General features: G+C 35.3%; 4 protein-coding genes across 4 annotated transcripts; 2 read left to right on the top strand and 2 right to left on the bottom strand.

Annotated features, from left to right (window-relative positions):
- Positions 1–5,722: 5,722 nt before the first annotated feature.
- LOC129790462 (neuropeptide CCHamide-1) lies at positions 5,723–12,674 on the top strand. Its single transcript, XM_055827951.1, has 5 exons — positions 5,723–5,959; positions 11,529–11,564; positions 11,701–11,798; positions 11,876–12,160; positions 12,231–12,674. Exons 1-5 carry the CDS (start codon positions 5,902–5,904, stop codon positions 12,258–12,260), a joined length of 507 nt encoding a protein of 168 aa, XP_055683926.1. The 5' UTR covers positions 5,723–5,901; the 3' UTR covers positions 12,261–12,674.
- A 741-nt stretch (positions 12,675–13,415) lies between these two features.
- Positions 13,416–14,898, top strand: LOC129789935 (alpha-2-macroglobulin receptor-associated protein). The gene is made up of 3 exons (XM_055827071.1): positions 13,416–13,726; positions 13,793–14,581; positions 14,655–14,898. Exons 1-3 carry the CDS (start codon positions 13,526–13,528, stop codon positions 14,781–14,783), a joined length of 1,119 nt encoding a protein of 372 aa, XP_055683046.1. The 5' UTR covers positions 13,416–13,525; the 3' UTR covers positions 14,784–14,898.
- LOC129790086 (NIF3-like protein 1) lies at positions 14,845–15,840 on the bottom strand. The gene has a single exon (XM_055827304.1). The coding sequence runs from the start codon at positions 15,838–15,840 to the stop codon at positions 14,899–14,901; it is 942 nt and encodes a 313-aa protein (XP_055683279.1). The 3' UTR covers positions 14,845–14,898.
- Positions 15,841–15,988: 148 nt separating this feature from the next.
- LOC129789860 (putative neutral sphingomyelinase) lies at positions 15,989–17,650 on the bottom strand. Its single transcript, XM_055826953.1, has 3 exons — positions 17,526–17,650; positions 17,281–17,454; positions 15,989–17,209 (listed from the first exon to the last, which is right to left on the bottom strand). Exons 1-3 carry the CDS (start codon positions 17,564–17,566, stop codon positions 16,201–16,203), a joined length of 1,224 nt encoding a protein of 407 aa, XP_055682928.1. The 5' UTR covers positions 17,567–17,650; the 3' UTR covers positions 15,989–16,200.
- Between the last annotated feature and the right edge of the window lie 2,627 nt (positions 17,651–20,277).

The following is a 20,277-nucleotide window of genomic DNA, read 5'->3' as shown; positions in this document are numbered from 1 at the left end:
TTCCTTTAAACCATTTTATTTTTCAGTTCAATTTAATACAATAAAAGATCTACTAAAGTATTAAAGGAATTAAACATGCACATAATTCATTTCAATGATTTTAAAACCACATCACATTGTTAAATTGGTGTTCCTTCCGTCCTATTCTTCAAAAAAATTACACTTAATAAGGAAAGTGGAAAAATCGTATTACAATGAAATGAACATAGCACACGCGAAAAGAAAGTTAAACATTTCTTTTCTTATTTAGTTGGAAAATGGGTTTGAAACTTCTGGAGCTTATAAGCTCAAAACGGAAACAAAAAAAGAGCACAAAAATATAATACGTGTAATTATGCGTATGCAGCAATTGCATTCCAAATAAAAGGACACTTTTCTCTTCAAATGAGTGAAAGCTTTTGAAAAGCTTGAATTGAGAAAAAAGTAAATGAGATTTTTATGATATTGTTATTTATGTTTTGTATTTAAAAAACCTCCATTCGCATCAATCATTTAATAAAAAAGCTCATTCAGTATCAAATTAAATGATAATGCATTTTTTTTAATGAATCATATGATACCTTTTTCGACATGTTAGTTATCTTGTCAGGATTATACAAGCAAGATTAATTCATTGTGAAGATTGAGAACGTTTTTGCTAAAAACCCTTTAGCTTGAATTGTGACTTATATGCACGTTTAATCTGCATGTGATGCTTCTGTGAGGTGCGCGATAAGAAATGAAGATTTATCGAGATTTATTAATCATGTTCAGGTTGAAGTCCCTTCGTTTAACCAGATTTCATATTTTTACATACGATATTAATGTTAGAGTTCAACTTCAAAGTCATATGAACCCACCCTGTGAGTGAATGTCATCATCTACACAGTGACTTCATCACGGGCGCAATATCTTCTGGCAAAGCATTTTGAGAGCCATTACTTTTCCATGTTTGCTCCAAAAAATATTCCGCAGTGCTTTCTTTGAGAATGCAGTGAAATTTAGTCTTCTTAGCATGATGGTGGGATACATAAATGAATTTTATATCTCATACATCACTCTTCTCTCCCAGTGTTGGTGACTATTTTTAATTTCCTCTCTCTGGGGGCTTTTATGATATTTGCAGCACAAATATTACATATAAAATTACATAAACTCCTTTATCAAAGTGATAATACTCCTCCAAAGCGGCTTTTTTATCATTTGTCAAGATATAATTTTATTCCCCTTCGACGCACGCAACTCTCTGCGATACACATAAGATTCCTAGAGCCAATAAATATAAACACACATTTTAGAATTTTATAGAGTGAAACCAATAAAATGATTCATGTAACTTCCCACTTTCAAGCAAGGTCAAGCATCTTTTCTTTGCAGTCAAGATTATCACCCACATTTTGTGGCATTTCTTTTTATGACAATGATCCTGGTGAATTTCCTTTTGTCAGTCAATAAAAAATGACCATTGGTGTACTTTCACAAATTTATTATTTTAATTGAGGGAACACATCTTACCACGCCACTGTCTACAACATTAATGAAAGAACGACATTGTACGCATATGACGAGAACTTTTAATAACTTTGAGACTCTTATTAAAAGTTCTATTCTATCCTTGTTAAATAGCCAAACAACTCCACCTAAAAGTTGTTATAAAGATTATATAAAAATTCTATTTAGAATCAAGACACATAAATAGTTAGGAACATCATTGTTTATGTAAGCAAAAAGAACGAATACCTTGTTTGCAATTAGACACGGTGTTTCGTCGAGAAAAAAATACCTACCCCATTTTTTTGCTTAGTAGGAGTTGTTATGTGAATAACGTGTCTAAATTAAATGATAATGTCATTTGCCTATGCATGCTGAATTAGTGTTTGTGTAAGAAGAAATTAAATTTTAATCAAATTAATAGGAATTTTGAAGAAAACAATCAGAATTGGACTAAAATTCAGTTGTAAACATTATATATTTTTTTTAAACCTAATTTTATTTCAAACCAAAAATCAAATTCAAGGCCCGGAAATTTTAGGCGACTGTCTGAGAAAGGAGAAAACTATAAAGGTCACCAAAGTATGATATTTAGCAGGGTGCTGTTGCCAAGAAATTTTATATATTACAAGTCCACTTTTAGATATTGATATCCTTTTTGGCACGGTTGTTTTAGGATCCGCAATGAAAAAGTCACTATATGTCGATTCTCTCATTTAGATGAAAACCTAAAGGAAATTTGAAAAAAAAAGCTTTCCTGCACACTAAATGACGAAAGAAAGTTCCTAAATATTGGTTTAGAACTATAAATTTAAAAGAAAAACCTCCTATAAGTCCTTACAAATATTATTCATGACTGAAAATTCTCTAACAGCTGTATTCATAAATTGCTCAATTTTCCCAACGAGCAGAGAAAATTTGAATTTATTTCTTCATTTCCATGTAGTGCGTGTAGTACTAAAAGCTCTTTCCAAGACACATACTTCCTATGCGGAAATCAATATTTGAGAACGGAACAAGCACTTTCATTACATTCAAAGCACAACGGAAAGCTCATACATAGCTCATAAATTCATTTATAAGTTCCAAATAGCTTTAACTTGAATTTATAACAAAAATTTCTTTTTTTAAATAGCAAAAAAATACATAGGTAACATAAAACACAAATTACAAGCAATAAGGTCGTATCATAGGAAAATAATGTGTCGGTATTGGATAATATGTTTCATACAATTTGACAATAAATATAACATGCAATATTAAATGTTTTACAGGTGATTTTTTTAAACAATCAAAAAATCATAAAAAATGTATCAAGATTTGCAATTTTTAGTGATTGAATGCCACTTTATATTCATTGTTTGCATAATAAATGAACGCATATCTATTCTATGTTTATATTACAGGAAATGTGTCATAAAATCATACTATTTCCTGATATAACTCAAGTTTAACGATTTCTTCCCATGATTCGTCTCATTCCTCTCATAATAGAACTAGTCCAAGTTTCCTACTATTTTAAATATACAGTTGAAGTCCTCATCAACGAACAATCGTATGTACTACTCTCGCGTATTAAAAATAATGCGCGAAAGTAGTACATCCGATTGTTCGTTGATGTGGACTTCTACTGTAGATACATTTTAATTGTAATATATACATATATTTTTTTCTAATTAAATTTAAGAAAGAAAGAAATTAAAATTGAAATTTTCTATAACTTTAATCATTAAAGCAATTCTCCCTCTTTCACGCATTAAATTACATTTCAAATAAGAATCAATTTTGAAGAAATTTCGATCATTCATAAAATTTATTTAACAACTGTAAGTATAGCGTAATAGACGATTCAATTGTATAGAATTCAATAGATGAAGAAAAATCGTTCAAAGTGCGTATTTAGCTATTCATTATGTATTTTCACCATGGTATGAGGAAGTATAGTACGATATAAAGAGGATATGTGTGTTATTTAAAATTGCATAACAATTAGAAAATGGGTGCTATACATCTTCATTTTGCATTTTACATCTTGAACACAATATGACCGAGCATATTTATACCTATTGTCCGTATAATGGAACAACCACCGCCTCGTTGGTAGCATTTACCTCATATGAGGATTCATGTGCGATAAGATACACACCTGTGTGCAATGAGGTGACAAATCCAAGGAAAAATGTCACAGAGAATGTACGTTAGTTCCCCCGCGTACTCCTTCATTTTGCCATTACTTCTCTTTACAAATTTTATCACAATGCACGAAAGAAGATGAATGTGAGGTTTAGAATGAGAGTAATACCTACATATATACCTCAAAATAATATACATGAAAATATGCACTCAATCTAATGCACTCTGATGTCATAACTTTTGTTCATTTATTTATTCTTTTTCTGATTAATTTGAAACCTCAATGTGATCATCATTTGATTCTCATGTTGAACATAACGTCACAGTTGGAAAAATAATATCACTGCCTTATCACTACTGGAGATTCATTTATTATTTACCTATGCCCAGGTATATGAATACCCGAAAACACCCTCGCCCAAGATAGGAGATTATTTTGACTAATTCTGCATATGTGTACATTATCAATTAGTCAGAAATATTTCACACGGAGGGCACCTATTGTAATGGCAGAGGTTGGTGTGTTCATGAGCGCTTCAATAAGGAAAACTCAACATAGCTAAACGGCCCACATAGTTATTGCTTCTATAAAGTGTTGAGAATTCAAACCAAAAAGTAAACTAAAGAGGGTTAAACTCACCCCAATTGAACGGATGTTTGCACTAACCGCACCAGAAAGCTCGTAATAGCACACAATTGAATTTCTCTAAAACAACTAAAATCTGTCACTCAAGCTCTTGAAATATTTTAAAGGCCTTTCTAATAATACATAAATATAATGTATTATGTATAATAAAATAAAAGTAAATATTCTGGGTCGACGTTCTATTTGCAGAAATGTAATGGAAATCTTTTACATTATCACGCGAGATCCTTTTGCTATTTTCTGATCAAAGCGGTCAACGTGATCTTATTGCACGTTGACGGAATGAGGTCAACATTTTCATTCATTAAAAATCAAATGATGATGCTAATAGAGAAGCTTCAGACAGTTGAAAAAAATATTTTAAAAAAAAATTATTTAATGTAAATTAATAGTTTTAGGTAGAAAAATTATCAGCTGAAAATATCATAACTTTTGGTTCTATTAAAGAATTTAAATAAAAGTCTTTTCAAAATCTTCTGCAGTTAATTAAATCGAAAACAAACTAGTGCTTTGGGCTCTGAGTCTATTAAAGCTCACATGACAACACATAATCAAAAAATACGTCAATAACTATGTATGATTTACGTCACTATTGCACTCAAGGAGCGCGGTGTAGATTTGCTTATACTTGATTCCACATTCCAAGCAATTGTACAAACTTACACCTACGACAATCAAAGAGAAATTCGCGCTATTTTTCAGGGTGATTAAAATCTTCTCAGATTAATTACACCAACGTCGCATTAAGTGATCCAAGAGAGACGTAGTGTGTATTGTTGACTCCTTCACTGTGTTTTCACGTTTCCATTGTGAGTTGAAAAGAGCACAAAATGGGCGCCTATTTCTAACAGATACTATGCGATCATTATTAAATGGTGGGAGGAGTAAATTAAATTTACTTATTCCCTAATATAGTAATAAACTGAGATTCCGGTCATTCAAACAAAAGCTTTTTGCCGAAATTTCAGCTCAGAGGGGGGACCAAATTCACACATCAAATATTAGCATGGGTATCTCTCTTTTTATTTATTGACAACATCCACGCATTCCACGCAGGACATTCATGTTCATGTATGACGTGTAATATTCATTGAGAAATTAAACAATTACCTACTCGTAACTTATAAATATACATAAAATAAATGTATTTCGCCATTTTTTGAATTAAAACGTTCGCAATGATAAAACTGCATTACCTAACATTTCATTGAACTAATTGATAAATGTACATTACGGAAAGTAATCTAGCAAGGGGAATTAATATCATGTTGTATCCTTTGGACTCTGACGCTGGGATAAGCTCAGGCAGAATACTGGTGGAGATACGCACAGTGAAAATGTAAGATAAAGGGCAAAATTCCACCTGTTTTTGGGACGAGACTGCGCTTGTCAAAAAGCAACACACCGCTCCTAGCTCTTGCTTAACATGGACTGAGCGCCACACTATATAAAAACCATTGATAACGAAATTTTATAGTCAGTCTGCAATTTCACCTTGCATTGAATAAATTTCTCCAAATAAAAAAAATATTAATTTCTCTGTGAAAATAGTAAAAAGAAATATAAGAGGTTTCTGTTGCATTTTGAAGAGGAGCGAGCCAAATTATTTGCAATAAATTACCTGTGTTGTTTAAATCTTTTGTGAAAGAAAAATGAAATTAATTCTTAGTCTGTTGCTTGTAATTTCCCTCTATAAGGATTCCGTTGAAGGTAAATGACCTTTGTCTTTTTCTCTCTACACATAAAACCAAAACGCTCTCCAAATTAAAGTCTAAAATGTATAATGTAGGTACCTATTACACATTCTAATTCTAATAGAACATCACATCTTCCTGATATTTGATGTAAATGCCAAGAAAGGTTTTTATATAAGGAAATTTCGGGGATGAAAAGTAATGAAATCCACGCCCATCATTCAAGCGCAATTTGCCCGCAGCATAGAGTGATGAATAAATTATTATTTCATACATCATATTACGATAATTTGCATCCACAATACACATTCGATGATTTTTTTACTTCCCATAGGCTAATCCTAGTCCCATTCCTCTTTTATTGAGATGGTGTACTTAATTGAATAGCCCCAGGTGCATATTTTTTACGTAAATACCTATACATAGCATATTACCACTTACATCATCTATTTTGTTCTTTTCTTTTTTACTGCTTTCTCCAAAACTCTCCCGAAAAAAATCCTTCTCGAGAATCAGTAGATCCTTCCTTGAGGATGGAGCAAAGCACCACCTCAATCCATGTGAATATTGAAAAATAATAACATTTGGTTCCAGCTTGATTCAGCGGAGGCGCATAGACCACACAAAAATATCCTGGAGCATTAAAAAAAATCCAAATCCACCAAGAACCTCCAACCTCCCTTCTGTCCTAATCCGCAAGAAAACAAAAGTTTCCCCATACGGGAGTTATTGTGAATTTCAAAGTGATTGTGAAAATATAACTAACTCCTGCACCCCTTAGCCCAAACTCATGCATTTTCCGATAAAAATTCATAAAGCACTTACAGAAAATTGCGTTCTCAGCTGTTGAAGTCTTTTCTCAGCAAAAATTTTTGCACATTACACTGTGTTAGCGTTTAAATGGATTTACCGAAAAGAGGTAAAAATTTGCGTTGGTGGGTGGGAAATTCCATGATATTTATTCGACAATGAAAAAGCTGATGGGTTTTACACCAAATGAACTGTGACTATGCGAAAAATAACAAAAATATTTTCCTTTTCGTCAAGCCTGGTTATATTAATTTTCCTCACTTTTAGTTAACTAATATTGTCCCTAAAATAAAACATGAAATATACTGACAAATTTAATGAGAATGAGTAATTACAAGCACCTCTTAGGGGGAAATGTTGTTACAGTGGTAATTCGCATAACACATTTTTCAATTTTCACATTAAATCAATATTGGGATTTTCCCGAGATACAGAAAATTACGATTTCGGTTTATCAGAAGCGTTATTAACCAACATATTGCGGTTTAAGAAAATTCAAAATTTAACTAAAAGGGAAAATTGAAAACTTACGTTTTGCGGAGCACCACTGTATACTCATAATGATTCCGCTGAACATAAAAAATTTGACATGATGTGTGTAATTGCCCAATGGGGATTACAATGCATATGTGGTAACAAAAATTAAAATCAAAGGTGTAATAACTTTTGGAAAAAAAATCAATTACAGAGATGAGCTAAATTCGTTAAAACCAGCCCAATTTGGTTTCAGATAAATATTCTGGTTTTAATTACTTATTTTAATAGGTATGATTCTCTGAGAAATTGTCTAACTGAAAAAAAGTAAATTTATGGCGGTATTCTGAGATAAATATAAAGATCAAAATAAAGAAAAAAACCAAGATTTGGTATTCTACTTTAAAATTCCAAGAAATTCTCAGGATAATCTTGGAAATTCAAAATATTTCAAAATTTGGTATTCTAAGATAGAGATTTACGGTCAAACCATAACCTAAAAATCTTGTTTCTTCATACAACTTCCAAGACTTTTAGTATTCTGAGATACGAATCAAAATCAAAATCAAGATTTACAAAATGAGTTGTCAAAAGAGGCTTGGATAAAAATATTCCAAGATTCTGTATTCTACGATAGAGATTTACGGTCTTATTATAACGTAAAATGTCTTGGATTTATGTGAAATTCCAAGACTGTTCAGAGGTTGCCTGAAAACTTGGTTTTTAAATGAGGTAAAGGCAAAGTAAATTCGCTATGGGAGGTATGAAAACTCTTGAACAAATAGGGGATGCAGATGCAAAATGACGAGTTTTTGCCGGATTTGTGTTCACTCCATCTTGCTATTGATGGAGTGACGTCCGGATTAGGGATCTCATCCCAGGATTGTCATATCCTGGGATACTGGTGCAAAAATGTTTGTTTTTCGCCGGAATTGTGGTCACTTCTCATTGGTAATGATAAAGTGACTTCCGGATTGGGGATCTCATCCCAGGATTGTCCCGGATGTGACAATCCTGGGATGAGATCCCCAATCCGGAGGTCACTTTATCATTACCAATGAGAAGTGACCACAATTCCGGCGAAAAACAAACATTTTTGCACCAGCATCCCAGGATATGACAATCCTGGGATGAGATCCCTAATCCGAAGGTCACTCCATCAATTGCAAGAAGAAGTGACCATGATTCCTACGAAAAATTCAAAATTTTTCAGTAGCATACCCATCTTTGTGGGTACAGTTACCACCAAATTATCATAATCTGGAGGCAGAAAGCAACTCTCTGACAATATACCTACATTCCATTCCCGGAGCAATAATGCCTGGGAATAATAGCCGAGATTATACAATCAAGGCTACTGCATGTAATGGTCATAAGGAAGAAATTCCCATAAAGTGTTTTTTCGTTCAATTGTCATCCGAGAGTGAACGAGAAAGCGCAATATAAAAAATTAATGCGTTAGAAAGAGATATCGCTAAAGTTTTCTTGGCGCGAAGCTGAAACCAAGAAACTGACAAGTAGGATAACGCAAATTTTGATTTTACTTTTCTGGATAATTCGTCGTAAAGTAGAATACCGACAGTCTTGGTCTTTATTTTGATTTTTATCTTGATCTTGAAAGGCGTCTCTATCCTAGAATACCACCCTTAATTTTTAAATTCTCCAACTTTTCTTGAAGAGATTCATTTTTTACTTTTCCCTAGTTTTTTGGTACCAAAGCTCGTTTGAAGTAATTTATTTAATTGCCAAAAATTCGGACTAATTTCTGTCCCTTAAATTAGGAAAAATACAGCGTGCCTTACTTTAAAAGATTTTTAATCAATTTATTATAAAAGAATTATAAGAACTTTTTTTTTATTTTTACAAAATATTTCTCTATTTCTATTTCTCTATGCTTTTGAAGAAGGCGAAGAAGGCTGAAAAATCTTTAAACCCTTTTCCTTTTTTCCTTTTAAACGGACGTCTTCAAAATTTCCTCATATTTATATACATACACATATTTCTCCAGGTTCAAAGTGTGTAGGCAAATTGGAGAATACTGAATTATTAAAATGAAGGCAAAATCAATTATCAAAATCTTTGAGGAAATTATACCAAATGACGCAAAGTTGTTATTTTCAAAAAGAAAGTTTAACAATCCCAATGGGGGTATCCGTCTCGTGTGCCCGGATGAAAGTTTTGTCAATGAAGACCTATGTACACATATTAAGATACCTACTCATAATTATGTCCTGTGTAATGCTAACTGAGGCTTGAATTATGAAATTTTACAGAAAATGTGTGTGGGATTTTTTCATTATAGCATTGAACACGAGGTGAGGAAGCTGAATAAATTGAATTAAATAAAATATGTAGAAGATCTCATTTTACATGACAATTAAATGAAAATTGTGTGCATCTCCAAAAGCATACAAACATTACGTATATTTCAATTAATTGTCTCACATTTCATTCGCTATCCAAAATTTCATTCACATCTTATCTGGGTACTTTCCACAAGGTAAACTGAATATGAGATTCCTAATTTTATCATATTCCACAAGAAATGGTATTTATTCTTCTCGCCCAGTTGCTCATATTTCAAAAAGAGCCCAGCCATGAAAGAATTTTCATTACACCGCGATGTACGCTATATGATGATATTTTGGACAAAAAAAATGTACCTAATGTGTGTGTTCTGGGATAGTGAAAAAAAAACATTACACCTTATGAGACAAACACCTGTTAGAACTATTTTTACGCGGGAAACTCCCTCCAAAAAAAAAGAGTGGAATGAACGCACCGAAAGTGAAATTCGAGACACTTTTCTGCATACACTTTAAATTTATATTATGCTTCAGCCATGAATGGATTTTGCAGAGTATGTTTTTCAGGGGAAAAATTCATTTTAATTTAATTCATCGGTGCAGCTACAATTAATTTACATCACTATCGCGTCTCATAATGAACCCTGACGACTCTTTTAAAGAGCGTTGAAGAGATATGGGGATAATGGATGATATCTATTTGAGATTGATAAACATTTTAAACACTCTCACCCCTTCATTCAGCTCCAATCAACAATTTGATAACACAAATAATGCCTTCTGGGTATTGATGAGGCATCATCCATATTTCCTTCCAAAGTTAACATTTACATTCTTTCCTTGCTAAAAGGATGATCAGTGAACCATAATGCTCACGTAAATAATGTGTTATTCTTTCTTCAGCATAATACATCATGGTTCAATTCATATGTCTATATAACTGTGTAATAAATTCGAAAAATTTTCATTTTTTTTTGGGATGAATAATTTTTCACTTTTTATCCTTTTTTGATATAGAAATTGCCTTAATAAGAAACCTTAATATTAAGCTTTTATCTAAAAATATTAAATGTAAAACTAACCCTAAAGGAGTTTACCTGTTTCTATGTGAAATAACCCCTAATTTTAGGAAGCATTCATGACTCATTCGTTATCCAAAGAGAAGAGAGTGATAAATGATACCGGCTTTAACTAGAAAAAATCAAGCAAATAATATTTTCTGAAGAATGCAAACAATGACGTCATTATTGTATTTTTTGTTTCTTTCATTTAATGATGAAGCATTAGCACAAATGATTCATCGATGATTTTCGACAAAGTGGTTTTTCATAGATTGAGAACAAATAGGAATTTTTGGAATCATACATTTAAAGAGACCGTAAACACAAAAGTTTCGTCATTGCTTACCTTTTTGGATAAATTTTTGCTCCTTTTCCATTTGATTCCTGCAGAAAATGGGAAATATTTTTAATGATTTCTTATTAGTTTTTCATTCCCTACAAAATTACGTGTGTCATTAATGATTCCTAAAATAAAATAATGAGTTTTCCCATACAGAACCGAATAAACTCCTTTAACTTATAAATAAAATCTCAAAATCACCTAAATAAAATTGAATTAAATGCCACAGAATAATATTATTTTAAAGCACATGGATAAGGTCACGGTGTAGATCGCCATAGCTTTTGTTTATATAACTTGGAAATCCTTTCAGTGTGGAGTTTCATATAAAATTCACGTAGGTGAATAACAAGGTCCATTCTTCTGTTGGTTTTCAATCGAAAATCCCTTTACGTCAAAATTCTGCAACAATAGCTCCTTTGCAATCTTGAATATCTTGCACAATATTTGCTCTCAAGATTCTTCCCGATTACACCACCACAACACAATGCATTGGAAGTTTTTTTTTTTTTTCTTACCTCTATAGGAGAAACTTGATCGATGGATTCGCATTGAAGAAATCGTGTAATTTTATTCTGTTTCTCCTCCACACAGGTTCCTGTCTCAGTTATGGGCACTCGTGCTGGGGAGGTGAGTTTATTTTTGACTGAACAATTACTTTTCTTTTCACATCCTCCCTCTGTGAGAGAGGTGTGCTCTTCCTTTGTTATATGGAGCGAGCTTTTTTTTCGTAGAAAACTATTGTTGTTTTATGTATATTTTAAAGCTCATGGTAAGCGGAGTCCTCCCAGAGTACTACCACGACCGCCACCACATATTAACCTACCAACACGATGGGCTTTACTGAAAATAATCCCCGACAAGGTGAGAATAATTTTCGCAACACCACTGAGAAAATTTTTAAACGAAATCTTCTAACGAGGTCGTGGCTTTTTTTGCAGAATCTCTTTGAGATGAAGGCAAAAATTCAAGGGAACCCCATGGACAGGATAAATGACTCGAGATTTTTCCGATCTCTGGCAACAGATACCGTGGAAAATGCAGAGGACATTGACTCCTTGAGACAGACACAAGATAATTTTGATGGTCGTCAGGGCTCTAATATTAACTTGAATAAATTCTTCGTTGAGAGAGATTCACGAGAAGCCAATGATGTTTCCAGGCCTGATTTGGATAATGAAATCACTAATAATGACCCAAAAGATGCCAAATTTTACAAATTTTCCGTAAGCTTTTCTTATAATTAAAAGAAAAAGATTTTTTACTAAATTAATATTCTTTTATTTATTTCTCCAGGACGCCGACACCCCCAAGATTTTCGTTTAATTCAACCCCAACGTTGCAGATCAAGGCACGACGAAGAATTTTCCTGATTTTCTTCCCATCTGATCATTACCCAATTTATGCAATATTATAAAAAAAGACTTGAAACGCTCTGCATACCTTTATTTGTTCCAAAATCCTTGTACTTTTATCATTCTTCGTGTTTTAAAATTATCAGTTCATAAACTGACATGTAAAAAAAAAATAAATGTAAAAATTAATTAGACTACGAGATCATTTATTTGAAAGCCTTTCGCATTTTGATAGTCATTGGCTGGTACTATCATTATTGCGAAACGTTTGATGGAAATAATAATTATTAATATTCTTTAAAGCAGTTCAAAAGAGATGTTTAATTGATGATAAAGTATTAGTTCTTCCTATATGAATATTTAATAAATAAGTACCTACCTAAGAGTATAAATTGTTTTATTTAACATCAAATTCTCTTTTTATAAAGTATTTTCTGCAATGATTTTCCACCAAAAAGGAGCTTGTTCATTTTATTGAAACAAAACTGGCGTTTCTGGCGCTTCTCCGGTTGGGATTGGATTATTTTCTCCTTTCTGCACCCTGGAAAATCGATTCAGTCGCGAAAAATCCGTGGAAAACCCGCAGAAACTGCAGAAAAAAACAATAAAAACCGTTAAAAAGAATTGGTGATTGAAAAATATGAAGTGTTAACGTCTTTTTTTAAACTTTAACTGTCAATCTAATTGCTTTTCCAAAAAAACGATTTACTTGTATTTTCTATCAATTTTTAGGCTTAACAAGGATTTTTGGGGCTCCTGGGGCACTTACGGGTGCTCCGGGACCCTCGCGGAGCCCCTTTTCGCGGAATTTGGAGCTCGCTGAAATTTTGACGGTTGGGGATTTTACACGACTCGGTTTTCTCAGAAATGGATTTTCGCGAACTTTCTGCACTTTTGATGCCAGTCGACACGGTGTCGCTTTCTGATTGCAAAAAACTACTTCCGGTGGGAAAATTCCGCGGAAAACGCGAGAAAATTAGAAAAAGAAATTATAAGTAGCATTGAAGTGTCCAACATTGATCCATACTTGGACTATGTGAAAAAAATCTAATTTACTGGAAATTCAGTTAGGATCACATGGGACAATCTGACTTTATCGTGCCATTCTACTCTCGCGCACTAGTTTTAATGCGCGAGAGCAGTACATCCGATGATTATTGGTCAGTCTCAGTGAGAAATTCCGCTCTTCCTGACCAAATTTAATCATTCTCAATCGTTTAACCCGTCCAAATCAACATGTCCAGAGTCCACGTAGTCCTCGTAGTCATCCTGGCGGTGACTTCCCTAGCGGTGGGCGATAAGAAGCACCACCAGAAGCGGGAGAATAAATATTCTGCGGATGTAAATCTCCCGGAAAGCGAAAAGTACGACATGCGGCAGATTCAGCGCCCCTTCCGGATGGCCAAGCTCAATTTAGTGTGGACAAAGGCCCAGCACGTAAGTCGGGAACAATGGATTTTTTTCTGATTGCAAATTCTCTTGATATTTAATTTTTTTGGGCAGAGATTAACGGAACCAAAGCTGATAAGCCTTTACACTGAGCTGAAGATTCAAGATAAAGAGGAGTTAGCGTGGAAGCAGCTCAGTGGGCAGAATAAGGATAAGGATGGCCTGAAGGAGGCAGAGCTGAGGAAGAAGCTAATAGGGATTATGAGCACTTATGGGCTGCTGGAGCATTTCGATGAGACACAGAATCCGGAGAAAACAAAAGAATACACCGCCTACCATGGTACCGTGGATAGCTACAAGAACAAGAGCCTCTTCAAGGACAAGAAGCTCAATCGACTGTGGGAAAAGGCTGAAGTGGCGGGCTTCACGCCGGAAGAACTGAAGGCACTAAAGGAGGAGTTTATGCATCATCAGGAGAAGGTTGATTTGTACTATGAACTCCTGGATGATGTTACAGTGAATCAGGGGAAGAAAGACTTCCACATAAACGCCGTCAATGAGGATGAGATTGAAAAGTTCAACGAGGTTGGTACGGCTGAAGAGTTGGCGGATAGCCGTGCACAGAAACACGATGAATACTACAACGCTGCAAATGATCTCAGGGAGAAGCACAGAGATATCAGGGATAGCTACGATCGTCTCGAGAGGATCACCGCCAAAGGTCCAAATAGTCAGGACTTTGTTGAACCCAAAGTTCAGGGATTGTGGCGTGTGGCCATCAATAGTGACTTCTCAGCCGACGAATTGGCCTCGTTGAAAGTGGAGCTTCAGCATTTGGAGTCGCGCCTCCTGAAATTGCGCCACATGAATGCTGAGCATGCAATCTCCATGGAAAAGTACAAAGTAAGATTATTAAAATTTTATACTTCTCTCTGTTTGAGAAATAATTGATTTTTCTTTTCTTTGATTAATGCAGTCCAGTAAGCACCTGAACAAGCACGAGAAAATCTCCATGATGGAGGACAATATCAAGAAGCAAACGCGCAAAGTGGAGAAGCTGCATGAGGATCTGGAGAAGAGGATCTTCAAGCACACAGAGCTGTAGGAGGGAAGTGAAGCAATAGCGAATCTCTACACATTCTGGTGCCAAAAAAAAGAGGGGGGAATTGTTTTTTTATATGTGATTTTCCTTCGAAATAAATTTATTTTTTAATCGTAAATCATTCTGTATGTTCTGTATAAAATGAATCCAATTTGAGGGGATCATGATCAGTAGAAGCGGTAGACATGACGGAGATACCCATGAGTCTGTCTGACAAGATTTTCACCGCATCATGCAGAAAATTTCTCTCCGAGTTGGTGTGATGCGTTAGAATGACGCTTGTTCCGCTATGATTGGCATCCAGGATAGCATGATGAGACATCTCTCCCGTTATGTAGACTTCGGCCTTTTGATTCTTCAGCACACTCGCTCCGGAACCAGCACACAGAGCAATTGATTTGATCTTCTGATTCAAAGGATGCACTAGAGCGGCTGGAATGTGCTCATCTGGTATGATAATGTGCTCCTTCAGCTCCATGATGATCTGCTCGAGGGTCATGCCACTATCTGGTGTGCGAGACTCATACAGCCTCCCAGCTCCACAATGAGGAAATTCAGCATTTGGGATAATCGGCTTTCCCTCATCGTAGCCGTTGCTCAAGAATGATCCAAACCAATCGTTGACACCTCCACGGACACTATCCCATGCCGTGTGAGGGGAGTAAACGGCAATTCCCTTCTCCAGGCATTTTGCCACAATCCTTCCCTTCCAGTTGTCCTGAGTGATCTTCTTCAAACCTTCAAAAATTGGTGGATGATACGAGATTACGAGGTTGCTCTTGGTGTTCACGGCTTCCTCGAAAACATTCTCAGTCAGGTCGATTGTCAAAAGAATCCTGGAAATGGGTATTGGGGTAGCTGGTTCAATAATCAACCCCACATTGTCCCAGGGCTCTGCCAATTTTTCCGGAGCAAAATTCTGAAGTCGCTCCACAACGTCAGCCAAAGATGGGTGTTGGTGGCTGTACATTCTTCTAAGCTGAACTGGAGGAATTATTGAAAACTGTTTTTTACAACCAGAAAGTGCAAACTTTGGAGTACTTCTGAAGAGCGTCCACATTACACAAAGAAAGTCAAGCCACTTCGACGAAATTTCCCTCCTCCCGACGTTTTAGGCGAAAGTACTAAAAATTGAAAATTAACTGACATCACCCACGTGATTCAACAAATCCTGACCAGGAATTGCAGTACAATAAAAAAATAATAAATAAAAGTGTAGAAGATTCTTTATTTTCAGCACTTGATACTTTTTTTTGCCTTAATCAGTAACAGCCTGACAATGAGCATTGATTGTGGAATATCCGGAAGATTCTAATGATCTTTCCTGCCTCTTTTAGTGGACCATAAACAATTACAACACATAAAGCTGTACAGAGATGTGGTAAAAAATTGAGCAAACTCAATCATAAAAATGCAAATTCTACGTTCCTGCACCGTGATTTGGGATATTCCGAAGAGCAATCTCCATCTCCAGTTTCCCCGCAAGGATTCCATGGCGCTCAATTATATTCCATAAAGTTCCCATGAAGAGAAAATATCCCATAAGAATGGCCAGGAGAACACGTACCGAAATGTAGGCCATCTGAAAGCCGTACGGAGCTTCAAAGTCTGAGAACATGATGAGCGTGATGATGATGGCAAAGGACATCCAGAGATAAAATTTCCTGCTTGAATCCAACTGCTTGAGGCTATCCTCGCAAATTTGGATACTTTCTGTGAGATCCGTCAAAAGGGACGTTTCCAGGGGATTTATGGCTGCATCGAAAGTTTCCAATTCGGGAATTTCCACATCATCCCCAATGTGCTCAAGGGATGATTCCCTCGACAGCTTTGGGGGTACAATGTTGAGCTTTGCATGAACGGCTTCGTGATCTGAGAGGCAATCTTCGGGGGTGAGAATTGTGTAGGAAGCATTTGCTAATCTACTTCCATCACCAACTCTATACAGAATGTAGTCAATCCTTTTGCCATCTGGAATGGTTTGGTGACTCTCGAGGCTCGTGTAAGGATTCCGGGGGCATTCATTCGTACCATGGGGAGCACCCTTTTGATATGCATCACGTAGTTGTGATGTGGACAGGAGAACTCTGTAAGCTAAATCCCCGGGTTCCGTATTGAGATCTCCAGCTAAGATCTGCACGACTGAATCACTGCGTGTCTGCTGGATGAATTGAGCCGTGTCGAATGCCTGAATCACGCGATGTGCCATGTACTCATCGCTCTGGCGATTGTATTCAGCGTGCAAGTGAGCAGTGTAGAAGTTGATGGTGTGCCCTTGGATGGCGATTCTGCACAATCCCACACCTTTCCCGCCAAACCAATCCCCATGTTGAATGCGATGGACATACCCATTTACCGACCAGGCATGGAAGAAAGCAGCCGTGATTGGGTATGCTGACAAAACGCATAATCCTGAACCCACAACTCCACTGCAAAAAGGGATAAAATCAATTAAAACAACAAATAAAGATTTTCCAGGAAATTCCAGAAGTTGGGCTACCTGTAGAAGTAGTGGCTGTAGGGCAGAACAAGTTCCGTCTGAGATTTAATGTACTGATAGTCTGCTTCTGACCACACTTCCTGCAGCGAAACCACATCGTACTTCCCAGTTGAGAGTTCAGCAGCAATTCTCTGGACCCGAACTTCGCGATCTTTAGACACGAAAGGAATTCCCCTGGAATGATAACACGTGGCAATTAGCAGCTAATGAGGGAGAGATTTATTTGTATTTTATTAATTACAAACCAAATATTTATCGTCAAAACACTGAGATGAATATAATTCATTTTTTTGTTGTTCTTATTCTTTATTTACACGATTTTTGCGGGGTTAACTTTCTTTGTCACATAGTGGTGGCGCACGGAAGTATCATTTCGAAATTCAACGGAAAATCTGTACGAGATAAATAGGGGAAGGTAGGGAAGGTAGCCTAATACGAGATAGCATGAGAAAAATTTTAAAATATTTATTTTTCCGGGAAAAACTCATTTTTTGGGCACCAAAAGTTGGCGGGTGGTTCAGGGGGCCCCAGAGAGCTTCAGTAAAAATTTGATGGCGCAAATCACCGGATTTTAGCTGTGTTTTTGTGGAATTTGCACGATTTTTTCTGGCGCGGATTTTGTGAGTTTTGCGTCAACGATACCAATCGACGCTGCGTCGCTTCCTGGGGCTGTATTCTCTAAGAGTGAAAAACTCTCGTGATAAACTCCCGAAGGCTTTTTGCAGGGAAAAAGGGAGGTAAACTTTACGTGGGCTTAATCCTTTAAGAAAAATAATGCATTCGTGATAAACTCCCGTAAGACTTTCCCGGTTTCCACGTTTCTTTTAAAGCTAAAGCCTTCAGGAGTTTGTCATGGGAGTTTTTCATTCTTTTAGAGAATTCACGTCCTGGTTACAAAAACCTGATTTTCCTATGAAAATTTGTCGGAAAACGCGAGAAAATTGCGAAAAACTGAATGTGTGAGGGAGACGGATAGCGGTGAAATGCATCCATCTCATTTTCTCTTGAGCAAATAGTGCCAAAAAGGGTGCCAAAATTTCATCGCAATCGGACCAACGGTGTAGAAGTGCATAGCTGAACAGACACGAAATCCTTTCTTTGCACAGCCAGAGGCAGATTTCTTTTTGATTTAGACGCTTCTTGCCTCTTGGGGATGATTCAATAAATTGAAGACACTCAGGGATGTTAGAATCATTCATATTAGAATTTTTTTAGATAGTTTTTAAAGCGTTTTAAGTTGCTTTTAAGCAGACTTTCTTCGACAAACCAAGCAGAATTAAATCACGGCACAAAGGTCAGTAGAGCTTTTCTCTAAAGATTTCGCCAGAAGAACACTCAAAAACCATTTTCCTTTTTATAGCAATTCAAACACAATTTCCTGAATTAAATTGAAAGAAGAAAAGGAAAAGTAGGACAATTTGTTCTTACCACACCTTTCTGAAGATTCTGAAGGAGCCGACCGAGTGGATTTTGAAGGAGATTTTCACAATTTTCCACTCTTCAACCACATCAAGAACACGCAAAGTGCTGCAAAGGCATGAAAAATATTGAAGGACTTGCTGATTTTTTTTTCTTTATGCAGTGCAGTAAAGTTGTATATATATTTCGTCTTCAATTACAGGCGAACGAAAATTGTATTTTTTTTTTCAATTATTTCATACAGTTATTCTTTTAATATATATACTATCCATTACTTCCAATAATAATTATATATTTTATTATATAGAATAATATAATATAGTTATATAATTCAATATTAATTGATAATATGAATTCAGAAATCATCAATAATAGATTTTTCTCATCATTTCTTACTCTTTTTTTTAGCAGTTTTTTAAATCTTTTTTCTTCTTCCACATTTTGCGTGCAATTTGTGGAAAATCCTTTTCCATTTTTTTTTCACTTGAGGATTATAATTTCCACAAATCTTACGCAATCTCCTCCTCTTCAGCTCTTCTCACCATACCACACCCAGGAAGGTTGGTATTTTCCAAAGTAAACATTCCATCGCGTTGACTTTCAATTCACTTTCATCGCTCTCTAAAAATGTTTTATTAATTCATTATGTTTTTTTTTGCATTATTTTCTTTCGCTTTTTTTTCTTACTTGCTGTGAATAGAGTGTTATAGATCATCCGGTATAGGGTATATTTTGTATGTATGACGTCAATGGGAGATGCAGAGAAATTCCACGTGCACGTTCTGGGGCCCAAACCAGAATTTATGCACGCTTCTTGCCCAACAAATCTCTTCCATCCCGCGCACTCCGTGAGCACACAAACAACCCCCAAAAACCGGCGCAACATAATTTTCTTTTCTTCTATTCAGCATAAAATAAAAAAAAATTGAAGTAAATTTCCAAAGAAAAATCTCCACAAACTCTCTTCATCGCTCTTCCTTTACCCAATTATGTAGCATCATCATCATCATCATTTTTCCTTAATTTTATTACTCATTTCTGCAGAATTAGCAAAACCGTGAATAACGTAAAGGAAGAAATTTAAAAATGACAGTAAAAGCTGTGTGTGAATATTTTTTATCATTATCAGTTTTTCATTTCGATATTAATATTTTTTTCTATGAATAAACATCGTGTTTTCAAGACTTTCTGTGGCTGTTCTCGGTTGAACACAAGCTTTATTTTATTTTCTTGTTTTTTTTCTTCTTCTTAATGACGAATGCAAATACGAGGGGAAAAAGTTTTACATTCTCAAAAAACAACTCAAAGCCGACAGCAATATTTTTTTTAAATATTTTTTCATTCATTTTCGATTTGTCATTTTAATATTTGTTTTTCTTTTTTTTTAAATATAGCAAAGAGCAAAATTAAAAAAAAATAAATCTCGAAAAAAGTACGTTCGAAGGGTTCGAAGCATTTATTATTAAAAACGAGAAAAAAAATCTCCCTACAAGGCGCGGATACTTAAAAAAACAAAAAAAAGAAAAATTAGGAAAATATAGAAATTAAAAACACCACGTCCGCAAAAAAATTAATCCC

Source organism: Lutzomyia longipalpis, chromosome 1, assembly GCF_024334085.1.
Source record: "Lutzomyia longipalpis isolate SR_M1_2022 chromosome 1, ASM2433408v1".
Classification (NCBI taxonomy): domain Eukaryota; kingdom Metazoa; phylum Arthropoda; class Insecta; order Diptera; family Psychodidae; genus Lutzomyia; species Lutzomyia longipalpis.
This window is presented reverse-complemented; position numbering and strand designations above follow the sequence as displayed.

Coding starts and splice junctions, on each gene's coding strand:
- LOC129790462 (XM_055827951.1), top strand. CDS start 5,902: ATGAAATTAATTCTTAGTCTGTTGCTTGTAATTTCCCTCTATAAGGAT. Junction 11,565..11,700: donor TGGGCACTCGTGCTGGGGAG/GTGAGTTTATTT, acceptor TATATTTTAAAG/CTCATGGTAAGCGGAGTCCT. Junction 11,799..11,875: donor TGAAAATAATCCCCGACAAG/GTGAGAATAATT, acceptor CTTTTTTTGCAG/AATCTCTTTGAGATGAAGGC.
- LOC129790086 (XM_055827304.1), bottom strand. CDS start 15,840: ATGTGGACGCTCTTCAGAAGTACTCCAAAGTTTGCACTTTCTGGTTGT.
- LOC129789935 (XM_055827071.1), top strand. CDS start 13,526: ATGTCCAGAGTCCACGTAGTCCTCGTAGTCATCCTGGCGGTGACTTCC. Junction 13,727..13,792: donor TGTGGACAAAGGCCCAGCAC/GTAAGTCGGGAA, acceptor TTTTTTGGGCAG/AGATTAACGGAACCAAAGCT. Junction 14,582..14,654: donor TCTCCATGGAAAAGTACAAA/GTAAGATTATTA, acceptor TGATTAATGCAG/TCCAGTAAGCACCTGAACAA.
- LOC129789860 (XM_055826953.1), bottom strand. CDS start 17,566: ATGAATTATATTCATCTCAGTGTTTTGACGATAAATATTTG. Junction 17,455..17,525: donor GTTTTGACGATAAATATTTG/GTTTGTAATTAA, acceptor TTATCATTCCAG/GGGAATTCCTTTCGTGTCTA. Junction 17,210..17,280: donor TACAGCCACTACTTCTACAG/GTAGCCCAACTT, acceptor CCCTTTTTGCAG/TGGAGTTGTGGGTTCAGGAT.